This window comes from Schistocerca americana, chromosome 4 (assembly GCF_021461395.2).
Source record: "Schistocerca americana isolate TAMUIC-IGC-003095 chromosome 4, iqSchAmer2.1, whole genome shotgun sequence".
Lineage (NCBI taxonomy): Eukaryota > Metazoa > Arthropoda > Insecta > Orthoptera > Acrididae > Schistocerca > Schistocerca americana.
This window is the reverse complement of record NC_060122.1, coordinates 240,278,173-240,296,342: the sequence shown is the minus strand read 5'-3', so window position 1 is coordinate 240,296,342 and position 18,170 is coordinate 240,278,173. Positions and strand designations below refer to the sequence as shown.

Sequence of the window (18,170 nt, the reverse complement as noted above, 5' to 3'; positions counted from 1 at the left end):
GCCTGTTTAAAGTCCACATAACGCTGGTGTGCATTCACATTATATTCATAACACTTTTCCATTATTTGCCTTATAATGAAGTTCTGTTCAGTTGTTGATCTGCATCGCACAGGATTAGCCGAGCGGTCTGGGACGCTGCAGTCATGGACTGTGCGGCTGGTCCCTGCGGAGGTTCGAGTCCTCCCTCGGGCATGGGAGTGTGTATTTGTCCTTAGGATAATTTAGGTTAAGTAGTGTGTAAGCTTAGGGACTGATGACCTTAGCAGTTAAGTCCCATAAGATTTCACAGACATTTGAACATTTTGTTGATCTGCCCCGTCGAAAATCGCGCCGTTAGTCTCCCAGTATTTCTTCTGTAATTGGTGCAAGTCTCATAGTAATGTTACTGTGGACAAATCATTGCCTCACAGAAACTGCGTTATGGCAAAGTGCATTTTCACGCTAATACAAACAATCATTGTCTCAGAACTGTTCTCTACTATATACAGCACACTTAGAATAAAATGTAGTTATATATAACCGCATTTAGCATTCTCTTAGGCTTCGTAAGCGAACCACACCTTAACCACAAAAAATACTCCCATGTCGTAACACCACATCTTCCCTACATTGCTATTAGCAATAGACATTATGGCAGATAGCGTTTCTAGGCACCTGTCAACCTCAAACCTTTCTACAGAATTTCCACAGGACGTAGCGTGATTTATCACTGGAAATCAGTCGTTTCCAGTCGGCTCTTTACACTAACTGAAGCTTCTCTTAGTCTGACGGCAGAAACGTGTGGCTTTTGTGATGCTCCTCGCCCATCGCACACCATACTTTTTAACTCCCTACGCACAGTGATTGTGTTAGCTGGACTCCTAGTACCACTTTGGAACCCACTAGTGACTTCTGCGGCTGATTCCACGTAAGACACTACTGGCCATTAAAATTGCTGTACCACGAAGAAATGCAGATGATAAACAGGTATTCATTGGACAAATATACACTCCTGGAAATGGAAAAAAGAACACATTGACACCGGTGTGTCAGACCCACCATACTTGCTCCGGACACTGCGAGAGGGCTGTACAAGCAATAATCACACGCACGGCACAGCGGACACACCAGGAACCGCGGTGTTGGCCGTCGAATGGCGCTAGCTGCGCAGCATTTGTGCACCGCCGCCGTCAGTGTCAGCCAGTTTGCCGTGGCATACGGAGCTCCATCGCAGTCTTTAACACTGGTAGCATGCCGCGACAGCGTGGACGTGAACCGTATGTGCAGTTGACGGACTTTGAGCGAGGGCGTATAGTGGGCATGCGGGAGGCCGGGTGGACGTACCGCCGAATTGCTCAACACGTGGGGCGTGAGGTCTCCACAGTACATCGATGTTGTCGCCAGTGGTCGGGGGAAGGTGCACGTGCCCGTCGACCTGGGACCGGACCGCAGCGACGCACGGATGCACGCCAAGACCGTAGGATCCTACGCAGTGCCGTAGGGGACCGCACCGCCACTTCCCAGCAAATTAGGGACACTGTTGCTCCTGGGGTATCGGCGAGGACCATTCGCAACCGTCTCCATGAAGCTGGGCTACGGTCCCGCACACCGTTAGGCCGTCTTCCGCTCACGCCCCAACATCGTGCAGCCCGCCTCCAGTGGTGTCGCGACAGGCGTGAATGGAGGGACGAATGGAGACGTGTCGTCTTCAGCGATGAGAGTCGCTTCTGCCTTGGTGCCAATGATGGTCGTATGCGTGTTTGGCGCCGTGCAGGTGAGCGCCACAATCAGGACTGCATACGACCGAGGCACACTGGGCCAACACCCGGCATCATGGTGTGGGGAGCGATCTCCTACACTGGCCGTACACCACTGGTGATCGTCGAGGGGACACTGAATAGTGCACGGTACATCCAAACCGTCATCGAACCCATCGTTCTACCATTCCTAGACCGGCAAGGGAACTTGCTGTTCCAACAGGACAATGCACGTCCGCATGTATCCCGTGCCACCCAACGTGCTCTAGAAGGTGTAAGTCAACTACCCTGGCCAGCAAGATCTCCGGATCTGTCCCCCATTGAGCATGTTTGGGACTGGATGAAGCGTCGTCTCACGCGGTCTGCGCGTCCAGCACGAACGCTGGTCCAACTGAGGCGCCAGGTGGAAATGGCATGGCAAGCCGTTCCACAGGACTACATCCAGCATCTCTACGATCGTCTCCATGGGAGAATAGCAGCCTGCATTGCTGCGAAAGGCGGATATACACTGTACTAGTGCCGACATTGTGCATGCTCTGTTGCCTGTGTCTATGTGCCTGTGGTTCTGTCAGTGTGATCATGTGATGTATCTGACCCCAGGAATGTGTCAATAAAGTTTCCCCTTCCTGGGACAATGAATTCACAGTGTTCTTATTTCAATTTACAGGAGTGTATTATACTAGAACTGACATGTGATTTCATTCTCACGCAATTTGGGTGCATATATTCTGAGAAATCAGTACCCAGAACAACCACCTCTGGCCGTAATAACGGCCTTGATACGTCTGGGCTTTGAGTCAAACAGAACTTGGATGGCGTGTACAGGTACAGCTGCCCATGCAGCTTCAACACGATACGACAGTTCATGAAGAGTAGTGACTGGCGTATTGTAACAAGCCAGTTGCTCGGCCACCATTGACCAGACGTTTTCAATTGGTGAGAGATCTGGAGAATCTGCTGGCCAGAACATTTTCTGTATCCAGAAAGGCCCGTACAGGACCTGCAACATGCTGTCGTGCATTATCCTGCTGAAATGTAGGGTTTTGCAGGGACCGAATGAAGGGTAGAGCCACGGGGCTAACTCATCTGAAATGTAACATCCACAGTTCAAAGTACCGTCAATGTGAACAAGAGGTGACCGAGACGTGTAACCAATGGCACCCCATGTCATCAAGCCGGGTGATACGCCAGTATGGCCATGACGAATACACGCTTCCAATGTGCGGTCACCGCGATGTCGCCAAACACGGATGCGACCATCGTGATGCTGTAAGCAGAACCAGGATTCATCCGAAAAAAAATGACGTTTTGCCATTCGTGCACCCAGGTTTGTCGTTGAGTACACCATCGCAGGCGCTCCTGTCTGTGATGCAGCGTCAAGGGTAACCGCAGCCATGGTCTCCGAGCTGATAGTCCATGCTGCTGCAAACGTCGTCGAACTGTTCGTGCAGATGGTTGTCGTCTTGCAAACATCTCCATCTGCTGACTGAGGGATCGAGACGTTGCTGCACGATCCGTTACAGCCATGCAGATAAGATGCCTGTCATCTCGACTGCTAGTGATACGAGGCCGTTGGGATCCAGCACGCTGTTCCGTATTACCCTCCTGAACCCACCGATTCCATATTCTGCTAACAGTCATTGGATCTCGACCAACGCAAGCAGCAATGTCGCGATACGATAAACCGCAATCGCGATAGGCTACAATCCGACCTTTATCAAAGTCGGAAACGTGATGGAACGCATTTCTCCTCCTTACGCGAGGCATCACAACAACGTTTCACCAGGCAACGCCGGTCAACTGCTGTTTGTGTATGAGAAATGGGTTGGAAACTTTCCTCGTGTCAGCACGTTGTAGGTGTCGCCACCGGCGCCAACCTTGTGTGAATGCTCTGAAAAGCTAATCATTTACATATCACAGCATCTTCTTCCTGTCGGTTAAATTTCTCGTCTGTAACACGTCATCTTCGTGGTGTAGGAATTTTAATGGCCAGTAGTATATTTTACAACCATCCTCCACAAAGCTCGATGGTCCCTGTCCGTCAGTTCATGAGATCTGCTTGGTCTTGGTTTTAGATGTGGTAGGTCCTTCATTTTTCCGCTTGATAACCACATCACCAACAGTCGCTCTGGACAGCTTTAGAGGCGATGAAATGCTTTAGAAGCGACAAAATGTCCTTGGTGGACTCAATAAGTCAGGTGACATCCAGTCACTAGTCCACCTTCGAAGTCACTGAGTTGTCCTGACTGACCCAATCTGCTGTTAGAGTCCACACAGGATACAGTGGCTGATGTGCAGTGATCAGTTTTCGTCCAAAGCGCTGTGTGGTGTCACCGCCAGACACCACAGTTGCTAGGTGGTAGCCTTTAAATCGGCCGCGGTCCGTCAGTGTACGTCGGACCCGCGTGTCGCCACTATCTGTGATTGCAGACCGAGCGCCGCCAGACGGCAGGTCTAGTCTAGAGAGACTACCTAGCACTCGCCCCAGTTGTACAGCCGACTTTGCTAGCGATGGTTCACTGCCTACATACGCTATCATTTGCAGAGACGACAGTTTAGGATAGCAATCAGCTACGTCATTTGCTACGACCTAGCAAGGCGCCATATTCGTGTACTATATGTCTTCTGAACAGATAATATTGTGAATCATGTACCGTCAAGAGCGACATTCCTCATTAATGGATTAAAGTTAAGTATCAAACTAATTATGTCCGCTTTCTGAATTCTCATTCCTTATCATGTTCCAGACCTCACGTAAGTATAGTTCTTCCCTCCTCACGCCAGCCTGCGTGAGCTAAAACGCGTGCATTTCGGCCTCCATTCATAACACGGTGTTGGCTCTTCTGCCAACACAATACGCTGGGCGAGGTCATACATTTGTTTGCTCAGAAGGGGCCATTTTCAGCCAGTCAACGACGTACTGCGGTGACAGAACAGAGGCGGACGCCCTGCAATCTTTCTCAACCGATTCTATGGAAACTATTCGGTAAAAAGATTCTACTTATAGTTTTACACGTCAGCTTCCTGCATATGCGCCCATCATTTTGTATAATGGACATAGGTATTGTGGTATTCGTGTTTAAGTAAGATATTCTGCGAAATTTGAAAAGTTTGCAATGGAAAACAGTAGTCTCTAAGATTTTGCGTTTGAAGCATATTACATAGTACGTTGCTGCGTTTGAAATTTAGTTAACGCATCGAAGTTTTCTTTAGACTTGGGAGTAGGTCTCCACCTTTCACCAATCTCGAGAAAATTGTTCTGATATAGCACACTCATTTGTGATCGCATGTGCCAGCGATAAGGTTAGAATGAAATCTTATATTTCATAAACAGTTTGAGGTATCTAAATGAGATTTTGGCAAGTTCAAAAAAATGGTTCAAATGGCTCTGAGCACTATGGGACTTAACATCTGAGGTCATCAGTCCCCTAGAACTTAGAACTACTTAAACCTTACTAACCTAAGGACATCACACACATCCATGTCAGAGGCAGGATTCGAACCTGCGACCGTAACGGTCACACGGTTCCAGACTGAAGCGCCTAGAACCGCTCGGCCTATCGCCTGCTTTGGCAAGTGATAGCATGCAAAGAGGAGATTATTTTTGCATGTGGTTATTATGCAAATATTCGTTATCTGACCTTTATACCATGAATTACATTTTTTCTCGGTGAAAGAATGTAAATTTAAAGGCTATCGATAGCTCGCGAAATGAGAAATGCTGTGTGTTTTGGAACAACATAAGTGAAGACATAAAACGTTTATTTTTGTGCAGAGGATGTGCTTTTTCATAAGCTATTGACCTAACTTTTCCACAGCTCCTCACTTAACACCGAGCGAGGTGGCGCAGTGGTTAGCACACTGGACTCGCATTCGGGAGGACGACGGTTCAATCCCGTCTCCGGCCATCCTGATTTAGGTTTTCCGTGATTTCCCTAAATCGTTTCAGGCAAATGCCGGGATGGTTCCTTTGAAAGGGCACGGCCGATTTCCTTCCCAATCCTTCCCTAACCCGAGCTTGCGCTCCGTCTCTAATGACCTCGTTGTCGACGAGACGTTAAACACTACCCACCACCATCCTCACTTAACAAACTTAATGACCCACTGTTGCCCGCCCAATTAGACGCGCAGTCCAACGAGCTGCTTCCCTAGCTGGAAAGCGTGCCGGTCCCCGGCACTAATCCACCCGGCGGATTAGTGTCGAGGTCCGGTGTGAGGGCCAGAAAGTGGATGTGGATGGTTTTCAGGCGGTTTTCTATCTACCTCGGTGAATGCGGGCTGGTTCCCCTTATTCCGCCTCAGTTACACTGTCTCGGCGATTTCTGCGCAAACACCGTTTCCACGTAAGAGTACACCAGAATTACTCTACCAAGCAAACATTTGGGGTTACACTCGCCTAGTATTAGACGTTCCCAGGGCGTCCACTGGAGACCGAACCGCACAGTAACCCTGGGTTCGGTGTGGGGCGGCGGTGGGGTGGGTGGACTGTTGTGGGGTTGTGAACCACTGAGGGCTACGGCGGGACGAAGCTTCTCCGTCGTTTCCAGGTTCCCGGTGTAATACATACATAATAACACACTGTTTCAAAACTCTCTCAAAAACACATCTGCACAACACGGCCGGCCGGGGTGGCCGAGCGGTTCTAGGCGCTATAGTCTGGAACCGCGCGACCGCTACGGTCGCAGGTTCGAATCCTGCCTCGGGCATGGGTGTGGGTGATGTCCTTAGGTTAGTTAGGTTTAAGAAGTTCTAAGTTCTAGGGGACTGGTGACCTCAGAAGTTAAGTCCCACTGTGCTCAGAGCCATTTGAACCATTTTTTTGCACAACACGTTAGCGAGGAGACATTGTTTGAACTCCACTGAGCTTTGACAAAAAAAGCAGATTTCAACATGTTTAAAGGAGAACTGTAAGCTTTTTTTTTCAAAATTCGCCTCTCACAATGCTTCTCTGACAGTTGCAAATGGTTAACAAGTTAAGCGAAAATAAGACGCTGCTTTTATTGCTTTTTTTAGCGTAATTCTTTTTAGGCACTAACCAAAACAGAGGCGACAGTACATCGTTTTGAATGGTCACCACGCAAGTCTGGACATGGGGGGATTGCACTTAATACAAAAAATATGAGCGTAGGCTTCAGTTTACAACTGCATTTTCCCTACAGCGCTTGTTCGCAATCCCCCCCTCCAACACTTACCCCATGCATGCCCTGTCGATTGCGGATCTTCAGGCCACGTTATTCAGCGCCCAGTTTTACTGCTTCACTACTGACAACCCTATAGTCCCCTCCTTCTGTACTATATTTCGTTTATCATAAGAATAAACCTGATGTAAACAAACACAAACGCGATGACTGGTCAGCAGCCGTAGCTCTCGTGCACTGGTGTTGTTCCGCTATTAGAAGCAGGTCCAGCGTATGTATTAGATATATTATTACGTAATTGCAAATGAAACTTTAAAGACATTCTAATGTATTAACAGCCATCAACGTTTCCCTTAATAATACTTTAGCTAAGTAATTTTTATTTAAAAAATCGCGTACAGCTACAGTCTCTGTCAATGCAACTTGTGCTCTGATTGTCTCGTTGTTCATACGTACCGTGGAAACGGATTAAAACAGCTTCCTGCTTCGTAGTGAATGGTTCAAATGGCTGTGAGTACTATGGGACTTAACATCTGAGGTCATCAGTCCCCTAGAACTTAGAACTACTTAAACCTAACTAACCTAAGGACATCACACACATGCATGCCCGAGGCAGGATTCGAACCTGCAACCGTAACGGTCGCGCGGTTCCAGACTGTAGCGCCTAGAACCACTCGGCCACCCCGGCCGGCCGCTTCGTAGTGAAACATGCGCACTGAACGCCGTTAATGGCGAGAAAGTAGTTGTTGTTAAGCTTTTCACAAGATTACAAAGAAAAAGAAATTAGCTTTGACGTTTTTGGAGAAACACGTAACAAAATTCAGGGAGTTTGACAATTTATGCCTGGCATAAATTAGTAGCGTCTTACATGGGTAAACATGCGTACGTGCGGCGGCGGTTTGCAACTCGTTGAGGTTTGTAATATTTTTTGTGTTCGGTTTGAATACCTAAATCGCTAAAATATGGAATTCATCAATTATGTGGTAATTAACTCATTCTTAACCATCATTTTTCAAGAAAAATGCACGTCCTCTAATTTCTAATTACCTGTCGCACGAAAAATTCTGGTTTTCACTGCAAATGCGTGTTCTTGATTACCGATATTTTATAAAAGACTGTTAAAGATTGTTGAAGTTAAGAAAACATTACACAACTGAATTTTTTGGAGAAAAATGAAAAATCAAATACTCTTTGTTTGAATAGGCTTTGTAGGAGAGGTGCGGTGTCACACGAGCCAAAGTGATAAGCGTCATAGAAACGTGGAAAACAATAATTTTCACGGCGTCGAGCACATGTACAGTGTGTACGCTGCATTTTCACAGTTTTCACCTTAACACCGTAATCTGAACCCAACAGAATGTATCTGGAGCCAAGCTAAGTAATTTGTCGTAATGAATAACAAGACATTTAAGCTGCCAAACGTACTGGAACTAACGCACAAAGCCCTGCGACACGTAACTGCCGGACGGTGGCGAAATGCAGAGCAGTATCTCATAAAAGAGGAGGTGGGAAACGTGTTTTGCTGGCTTGGGATTCTGTTGCTGATCGCCTCGTTGAACTGGAACAATAATGAAATGTATTCCTCGCAGTGCGATATGGAAGGAGTTCAGAGATTGCCAGACCACTGACTGTAATACCTTCAATATTTAACTACATGGTGAAATACTAGCAATGCGCTTTTACACCGTACGCACGCCATGCAGAAAAATTATCCTTGTACAAATCAGGAATTTTCACCACTCTTGACTTTAATTACAATACTTCGTTAGCTAAGATCGAGAGCATGTTATGTTTTCCGTCTGGTCACCTAAAAAGCGCATCGCCTGAGCTTTACCGTAATTATTTCTTTCTATTTAAAAATTAAATGACTTCATTGTTCTCTACTCGCCATTTTTCACGTCTTTACTAACACTGTTCACATCTCTGTAGTTTAGGTTGATTACTCGCCCGGCCAGTGCTGTCCAAGTTAAATGCGCCGGTACAGCTGTTGCCCCTTATTATCGCTGAGTCGATGTAGCATAACGCACAGCATGAAACGTATCCTCATTATCGTACCTGATTGTACTCGAGGCAGCTTGGCTTTCGCTCCACGTGAAACGAAACCTGTGACGAAACCCAATGAGGTTCTAGGAAACGCGAAAGAATACATAGTGTAATGTTTACATGAGGTTTATTCTTATGATGAACGGAGTATAGCAGGTCCACCTCTAGTTGCTTTTGGTGGTCACTTACGCATTAAAGAGGGGTGTGCGAATACTTGTGATCAGCTAAAGTGCGTGTCATTTACGACGGCGGCCGAGTTTAGCTTCGTTCTGCCCATCTGACGTCACATAACACAGTCAGCCAATGAACAGAGAACGTCGTTGCCAGAGCTTGACTGCAATGCAGACCACGGACGAGTGGCTTCAGTTTTAGAGACGTTCAGTCATAAATAAAGTAATTGAACAAAAGCAATGTCTTGATAGCAGACTTTCTTTTATAGAAAGTTTGGAAAAAGCATTCTTTATACCAATTGTTTCATATTCTATTAATTAATTAAACCAAATGTGGTGTCACCGCCAGACACCACACTTGCTAGGTGGTAGCCTTCAAATCGGCCGCGGTCCATTAGTATACGCCGGACCCGCGTGTCGCCACTGTCAGTAATTGCAGACCGAGCGCCACCACACGGCAGGTCTAGAGAGATACTGGCACTCGCCCCAGTTGTACAGCCGACGTAGCTAGCTACAGTTCACTGACAAATACGCTCTCATTTGCCGAGACGATAGTTAGCGTAGCCTTCAGCTACATTTGCTACGACCTAGCAAGGCGCCATAGCTTTGATAAGTAATATTGTGAAGCCTGTATCATCATGTTCTACAAATGTGGATTAAAGTTAAGTATTCCAGAAGCTACGTACTTTTCTTTATAGCATTCATTACGTATCCTGTTTCAGACCCCACGCCAGCTTGCGAGAGTTTGAGCGCGTGCCTTTCGGCTTCCTCTCATTGTGTCTAGGCTGTCTTGCCTAGACACAACACCAAACAAGCAATAAGCCTCCTAATTCAGGCGATAGCAAGGAAAGGTGTTTGTATCATTCTCACGAACTGCTTTTTCGCAATAAAGGACAGCGGTAATTGTTTATTTCCTGTTGTACTTCGACGAAACGTGAATAATTCATAGTCATACCAACAGTGTTTTTCGGTATTTTGCGTGATGTTTTAGACTCCTTCAGGCAAAGGTTTAAGATATGGCTGCGTTAGTGTAATGGTGAAGATGTTTGACTATAAAGCAAAATGTTTTGAGTTCAAATCTTGTTAGGTGCTTAATACTTTGTTTACTTAAAAACAATATCGAAGTGTCTTTTTTGAAATTTCTAGTTCTTTGTCTCTTCATTATAATCATAATAAGTTTTCGGTTTTTCTAATTTTGTCCTCCAATATTTCTTTTCACAGCAATTAAAAACAATGAGAAGGCACACATACAATATTCATGTTATCTGTTTTGTTTGTATATCTTCTCTTCCGCAGTCGCTGTTTCACTATTCATATTGAAACATATTCTTTGACACAGTATTAAAAGTATTATTTAGAGCAGAATTTCGGCTCGTACGTTGCCGAGCTACGCAATTCTCTGCTTTGCTGCTTTGGCAACATCATCATATTCAATGTTTTCGTCAACTGATCTATGTTTTGGCAAGTATTTGCTGTCCGTTGTGAGAAACACAAATTTTTTGCGCATTGCGCTCACTGACAATATATTTTATTTTCTATGTTTTATTATGTCCACAATTCAGTTTTGTGTACTTCAACAATTTTAATCAGAACTTTTCAGAAAAAAGTGAAATGACTCTGGTATAAATAAAACTTTTATTGCAGTCGCGAAAGACGGAATATTTCTCAATATTACATACGACACCTATCTGGTACTTAAATTAAATGAGATATTGTTATACAGTAAATTTTATATGAAATTTAGGTATATTGTCCACATTTCATTCTCAACATTGTGGCAACTAAAATCGACCATACGGAAAGTATACGATATGGACTTTTACCTCTGCAAACCATTCAAAATTTCGTGCAATGGTTTACTACATTTAATGCTGCACAGTAACTGCGTTGAACATCGAAACAAAATTAAGTAATTTATGGGGGGCAGGTATCAGTCAAGAAGATGTGTAAAAATCAAATTTTTTGGACAAATAGTTTTTGTGCAATCGAGTGATAAGTGTGTCAAAGAAATCGGAACACCATGTGTCAGTACAGGCGAGCAGTGCAGTGATGACAAAATCGCGCACAGCGAGGAATGCGGGGAGCACGTCTCTGTAGCAGCGAAAGGGTTGATGCGGCCATGGTGGCTTTATTTCGTAAACTGCGCGCTCCCTCCTAAACGTAAGTTTGCAAACAATACTATACTACGACGCTGTTTCTCTTGGCGCGTGCAACTGGCAACGCAGCAATGCGCGAGCCGCCAAGATAAAAGAATTTAACTATAGTGTACATCGAAACTGACGACCTGTCCGCGCCAGTGTGTGGCCTGCGGCCTGAAGCCCTAGGAAGCCGTCTACCGCTGACGTCACGTGTCTTGCAGGCCCCGGGCCGGCGGCGTACGCGCTGCCCGGTACGGTGGGGCTGGAGGACCACGACCCGACACGTCACCGCGCGCCCGGCTACACCATGGCCGGCGTGCAGCAGAGGAGCTACGAATCGGTAGGGCCCGGACCTGCGCACGGCGTGCCTCAGGGCATGACGAGGAACGGGCCGGCGCCACACGTCGGCGTGCCCATCTCCGGACCCTGGACCATTCTGCGTGAGTAGCCGCCACCAGTCTGCACGCACTCTCCGTACACCGAGGTGACACAAGTCATGGGATATCTCCTAATATTGGGTCGAACCTAATTTAGCCCATTGTAGTGGAGCAGCTCGACGCAGCATGGACTCGAGTCATTGGAAGTCACCTGCAGAGATACTGAGCCGTGCTGCCTCTATAGCCTTCCTCAATTGCGAAAGTGTTGCCGGTGCAGGATTTTATGCACGAACTGAGCTCTCGATTGTGTCCCACAAATGTTCGATCGGATTCCTGGAAAAAACAAACGAATACGGAGCTGGCACGCGTCACCTCTTTATAGATTTCAAAGCAGCTTATGATAGCATAAATAGAGAGCAGTTATATCAAGCTCTAGATGAACTGGGACTCTCTAGAAAGTTGGCAAGGCTGGTGAGAATGACAATGAGCGAAACACAAGGTAGTGTAAGAATAGGAGGAAAGATGTCCAAAACATTGAGTATTAAAAATGGAGTGCGACAAGGGGATGCATTGGCATGCCTTCTCTTTAATGCCGCCCTGGAGAAGGTGATGAGAAACGAAAACCTTCTGAACAGGGGAATGATCTTCTATACTACACACCGGAAGCAGCTACTAGGGTAGCAGAGTACGTGTAGCGTGCACACAGGGGGTTTTTTTTAGGTTAGAGGGACCCCCCCTTGGGCGAAACGATAAAATACCTGACGGCTTACCAGAGAGGACATTATCATCGTTGATAAAGAACGTCCATCCTCAGAGACCAAAAACAGGAAAAGTTAACGTAATATTGGTAAACTGCAGGAGTATCCAGGGCAAGGTTCCTGAATTAGTATCTCTTATTGAAGGAAATAGTGCGCATATAGTATTAGGAACGGAAAGTTGGTTAAAACCGGAAGTGAACAGTAACGAAATTCTAGACACAGAATGGAATATATACCGCAAGGATAGGATAAACGCCAATGGTGGAGGAGTATTTATAGCAGTAAAGAATTCAATAATATCCAGTGAAGTTATTAGCGAATGCGAATGTGAAATAATCTGGGTTAAGTATCAAAGGTGGGTCAGATATGATAGTCGGATGCTTCTATAGACCACCTGCATCAGCAACCGTAGTAGTTGAGCGCCTCAGAGAGAACCTGCAGAACGTCGTGAAGAAGTTTCGTGATCATACTATTGTAATAGGGGGAGACTTCAATCTACCAGGTATAGAATGGGATAGTCACACAATCAGAACTGGAGCCAGGGACAGAGACTCTTGTGACATTATCCTGACTGCCTTGTCCGAGAATTACCTCGAGCAGATAGTTAGAGAACCAACTCGTGAAGCTAACGTTTTAGACCTCATAGCAACAAATAGACCGGAACTTTTCGACTCCGTGAATGTAGAAGAGGGTATCAGTGATCATAAGTCAGTGGTTGCATCAATGACTACAAGTGTAATAAGAAATGCCAAGAAAGGAAGGAAAATATATTTGCTTAACAAGAGTGATAGGGCACAAATCGCAGAATATCTGAGTGACCACCATCAAACGTTCATTTCTGAGGAAGAGGATGTGGAACAAAAATGGAAAAAATTCAGAAATATCGTCCAGTACGCCTTAGATAAGTTCGTACCGACTAAGGTTCAAAGCGAGGAGAAAGATCCACCGTGGTATAACAATCATGTACGAAAGGTACTACGGAAACAAAGAAAGCTTCATCATAGGTTTAAGAGTAGTCGAATCATAGCTGATAAGGAAAAGCTGAACGAAGCGAAAAAGAGCGTAAAGAGAGCAATGAGAGAAGCATTCAACGAATTCGAACATAAAACATTGGCAAACAATCTAAACAAGAACCCAAAAAAGTTTTGGTCATATGTAAAATCGGTAAGCGGATCTAAATCCCCTATTCAGTCACTCGTTGACCACGATGGCACCGAAACAGAGGACGACCGAAGAAAGGCAGAAATACTGAATTCAGTGTCCCGAAACTGTTTCACTGCGGAAAATCGTAACACGGTCCCTGACTTCAGCCGTCGCACGGACGCCAAAATGGAAAATATTGAAATAAACGATATCGGAATTGAAAAACAACTGCTATCACTTAGTAGCGGAAAAGCATCCGGACCAGACGAGATACCCTTAAGATTCTACAGTGATTATGCTAAAGAACTTGCCCCCTTTCTATCAGCAATTTATCGTAGATCGCTGGAAGAACGTAAAGTACCTAGCGACTGGAAGAAAGCGCAGGTCGTTCCCATTTTCAAGAAGGGTCATAAATCAGATGCGAATAATTATAGGCCTATTTCGCTTACGTCAATCTGTTGTAGAATAATGGAACATGTTTTGTGTTCTCGTATTATGACGTTCTTAGATAATACAAATCTCCTTCATCATAACCAACATGGATTCCGCAAACAGAGATCATGTGAAACTCAGCTCGCCCTATTTGCCCAAGAAATTCACAGTGCCGTAGACACTGGCGAGCAGATTGATGCCGTATTCCTGGACTTCAGGGAGGCATTTGATACGGTTCCGCACTTACGTTTAGTGAAAAAAATACGAGCTTACGGAATATCGGACCAGGTTTGTGATTGGATTCAGGATTTCCTAGAAGAAAGAACACAACATGTCATTCTTAACGGTTCAAAATCTGCAGATGTAGAGGTAATTTCGGGAGTACCGCAGGGAAGCGTGATAGGACCTTTATTGTTTACAATATACATAAATGACTTAGTTGACAACATCGGTAGCTCCGTGAGGCTATTTGCAGATGACACGGTTGTCTACAAGAAAGTAGCAACATCAGAAGACTCGTACGTACTCCAGGAGGACCTGCAGAGGATTAATGCATGGTGCGACAGCTGGCAGCTTTCCCTAAACGTAGATAAATGTAATATAATGCGCATACATAGGGGCAAAAATCCATTCCAGTACGATTATGCCATAGGTGGTAAATCATTGGAAGCGGTAACGACCGTAAAATACTTAGGAGTTACTATCCGGAGCGATCTGAAGTGGAATGATCACATAAAACAAATAGTGGGAAAATCAGGCGCCAGGTTGAGATTCATAGGAAGAATTCTAAGAAAATGTGACTCATCGACGAAAGAAGTAGCTTACAAAACGCTTGTTCGTCCGATTCTTGAGTATTGCTCATCAGTATGGGACCCTTACCAGGTTGGATTAATAGAAGAGATAGACATGATCCAGCGAAAAGCAGCGCGATTCGTCATGGGGACATATAGTCAGCGTGAGAGCGTTACGGAGATGCTGAACAAGCTCCAGTGGCGGACACTTAAAGAAAGGCGTTACGCAATACGGAGAGGTTTATTATAGAAATTACGAGAGAGCACATTCCGGGAAGAGATGGGCAACATATTACTACCGCCCACATATATCTCGCGTAATGATCACAACGAAAAGATCCGAGAAATTAGAGCAAATACGGAGACTTACAAGCAGTCGTTCTTCCCACGCACAATTCGTGAATGGAACAGGGAAGGGGGGATCAGATAGTGGTACAATAAGTACCCTCCGCCACACACCGTAAGGTGGCTCGCGGAGTATAGATGTAGATGTAGATAAATCAGCGCAGATACTGGCTTACGCAGAAGACATAGATGTAATAGCAAGAACCCAAAAAGCAATGGAAGAGACATTTACAGCTCATGAACAGGCCAGTAGGAACATGGGGTTAATTATTAATGAACAAAAAACAAAATATATGACAGCTGTAAAGCACATAGAGAAAATGTGCCAAATGCAATATCAATGGGCAATTATACATTTGAGAGAGTTGAATATTTCAAGTACCTGGCCTCGATAGTTACACATCTAAATGATACCTCCTATGAAATTAAGCAGAGATTAATACTAGCCAACTATTTTGCCCTAACAAGACTTCTATCCTCAAGGCTCCTGACTCGTACCACGAAATTAACTATGTATAAATCACTTATACGACCAGTGCTTACATATGCCTCTGAAGCCTGGAGATTAGCAACTAAAGATATTGAAACACTGGATGCAGTTGAAAGAAAGGTACTTCGACGAATTATCGGCCCAATCTGTGAAAGAGAAAGATGGAGGAGGAGATACAAGCATGAGTTGTATGTCATATACAAAGACCAACCCATCAGAAGGATAGTGAAATCATCCAGATTGAGGTGGGCGGGACATGTGGCTCGCGTGAATGATACAGAAGTACCAAAAAGTATATTACAAGGAAAGCCAGGAGGGCAGAGAGGACGTGTCGACCAAGAGCCAGATGGGAAGATGGAGTAATCGAAGATCTTAGGAAGATGGGCTATAGAAACTGGAGAGTATTGGCAAAGGACCGAGAGAAATGGAAGGAAATTGTAGAAGAGGCCAAGGCTCATCGTGAGCTGTAGAGATATTCTTCGAACCAATTGCGAACAAATGTTGCCTGGCGCGCAGTCCGGAACCGTGCGACTCCTACGGTCGCAGGTTCGAATCCTGCCTCGGGCATGGATGTGTGTGGTGTCTTTAGGTTAGTTAGGTTTAAGTAGTTCTAAGTTCTAGGGGACTGATGACCACAGCAGTTGAGTCCCATAGTGCTCAGAGTTATTTGAACCATTTGAACTGTTGCCTGGTGACACGGCACATTGTTATTTCGGAACTTCAAGTGTATAAATGGCTGCAAATGGCCTTCAGGTAGTTAAACATAACCATCCGGTCCATGATCGGTTCATTGGATGAGAGGACCCAGTCCATTCCACGTAAACACAGCTCACCCCATTAAGGAGCTGTCACCAGGTTACACAACGCCTTTTTGACCTTTGGCCTATGGGTTCGTGGGTTCTGCGCCACACCCGAACGCTATCATCAGCTCTTACGAACTGAAATCGGGACACATCCGACCAGGCCACGGTCTTCCAGTCGTCAAGGATACAACCGATATAGTCACGAGCCAAGAAGAGGTGCTGCAGACGATGTCGTGGTGTTAGCGAAGGAACTCGCGTCGGTCGTCTGCTGCCTTAGACCATTAACGCGATATTTCGCCGCAGTGTCCTAAAGGATACGTTCTTCGTACGTCCCACGTTGGTTTCTGCGATTATTTCACACAGAATTAATTGTCTGTTATCACTTCAATTCTACGCATAAGCCACTGCTCTTGGTCGTTAAGTGAAGGCCGTCGGTGGTGCGAGGTAATGTCTGAAATTTGGTACCGTCGCCACGCTCTTGACACTAGACCTTGGAATATTGAATTCCCTAACGATTTCCGAAATGGAATGTCCGATGCGCCTATCTCCATCTACCATTTCGCGTTCAAAGTTTGTTAATTGACATCTGACATCTTTTCACATGAATCCCCTGAATACAAATGACAGCTCTGGCAGTCCACTCCCCTTTTATGCCTTGTGTACGCCATACTACCGCCTTCTCTATATGAGCATACTGGTATCCCATGACTTTTGTCACCTCGCTGTGCAGCATGCATTTTTATTCGGTACGGATATTAGAGATAATGCATTTCATTGATGAAAGGAGAAAATATAAAAATGCTGTGAATAGAGAAGACGAAAGAAAATACAGACAACTAAAAATGAGAGTGACAAAGAGCAAAATGGCAAAGCTGGGACGGGCAGGGGATAAATTTAATACTTTAAAAGCGCGCATGGGGAAAGATAGAAGACGCCTACAGGGGAATGTAACAAAGATTTGGAGAAAAGAGAAATAGCTATATGAATTTCAGGAGCTCAGACAGTGTGCTAGTGCTAAGTAAAAGCCGCAATATACAGAGTGGTCAGAAACAGACTGAGAAGCTAGTACATGTGTTGCAGTGTAGGTTGTGCTGAGACATAATTGTTAAGAAAAAAATTCGATACATTGACCCGTTTCCAAGTTGTCCATATTCTAACTGCGAACACGTTTCACGTGTTTCATAACGGCTGTAGTCGCCGCAGTGTCTGTTCCTTTGGGCATGCATGCATGTCCGAAGGAGACTGCATCGTACTTCTGAGCAACACTAACATCGTATTTATCCGCCGACGCCGGGCAAGCAGCTTTCAATTAAATTGTCTACATTGCACGGGTATAAATACAATGAACGTGCGAGTGAATGTTGTAGACACATATTTTACAACATGGGGAGGTTAGGGTCTGGCCATGACTTGTACTCTGATAGCCTAATGGTAAGGCGGCCGCTCCTGATAAGCGTGAAAAATGGGTTCGAGGCTCTGTGCGGAATAGATTTTCAGTGTCGTCATTTCCATTATACAGGTGATGTGCCCATATTTGCAACTGCGAATACATTTCATGTATTTCATAACGCTTGTAGTCGTCGCAGTGTCTGTTTTTTCATCGCACTTCTGAAGGACACAGGTCCTGCAATATCGTTCTCACAACATAGATGATAGTGCACGGGGCTGCTCAGCCCTTGGCTCGGGTTCGATCCTTACTATCGTCCCATGTCTGATTTTTGTATATCGCTCTACTGGTCGATTTTAGGAATCCAAAGAAGGACACGTTTCGCTATATGGTCTCTGGCGGGCCGCTTGAATTTGCCC

At 45.4% G+C, this 18,170-nt stretch overlaps 1 protein-coding gene across 1 annotated transcript in view; it reads left to right on the top strand.

The window, feature by feature from the left end:
• Positions 1-11,423: 11,423 nt before the first annotated feature.
• LOC124613373 overlaps positions 11,424-18,170 on the top strand; it is a 73,614-nt gene continuing 66,867 nt past the window's right edge. The window contains exon 1 of the mRNA XM_047142074.1: positions 11,424-11,665. Within this exon, the coding sequence (XP_046998030.1) occupies positions 11,533-11,665 (133 nt within the window). The 5' untranslated portion in view covers positions 11,424-11,532. The remainder of the gene's footprint in view (positions 11,666-18,170) is intronic.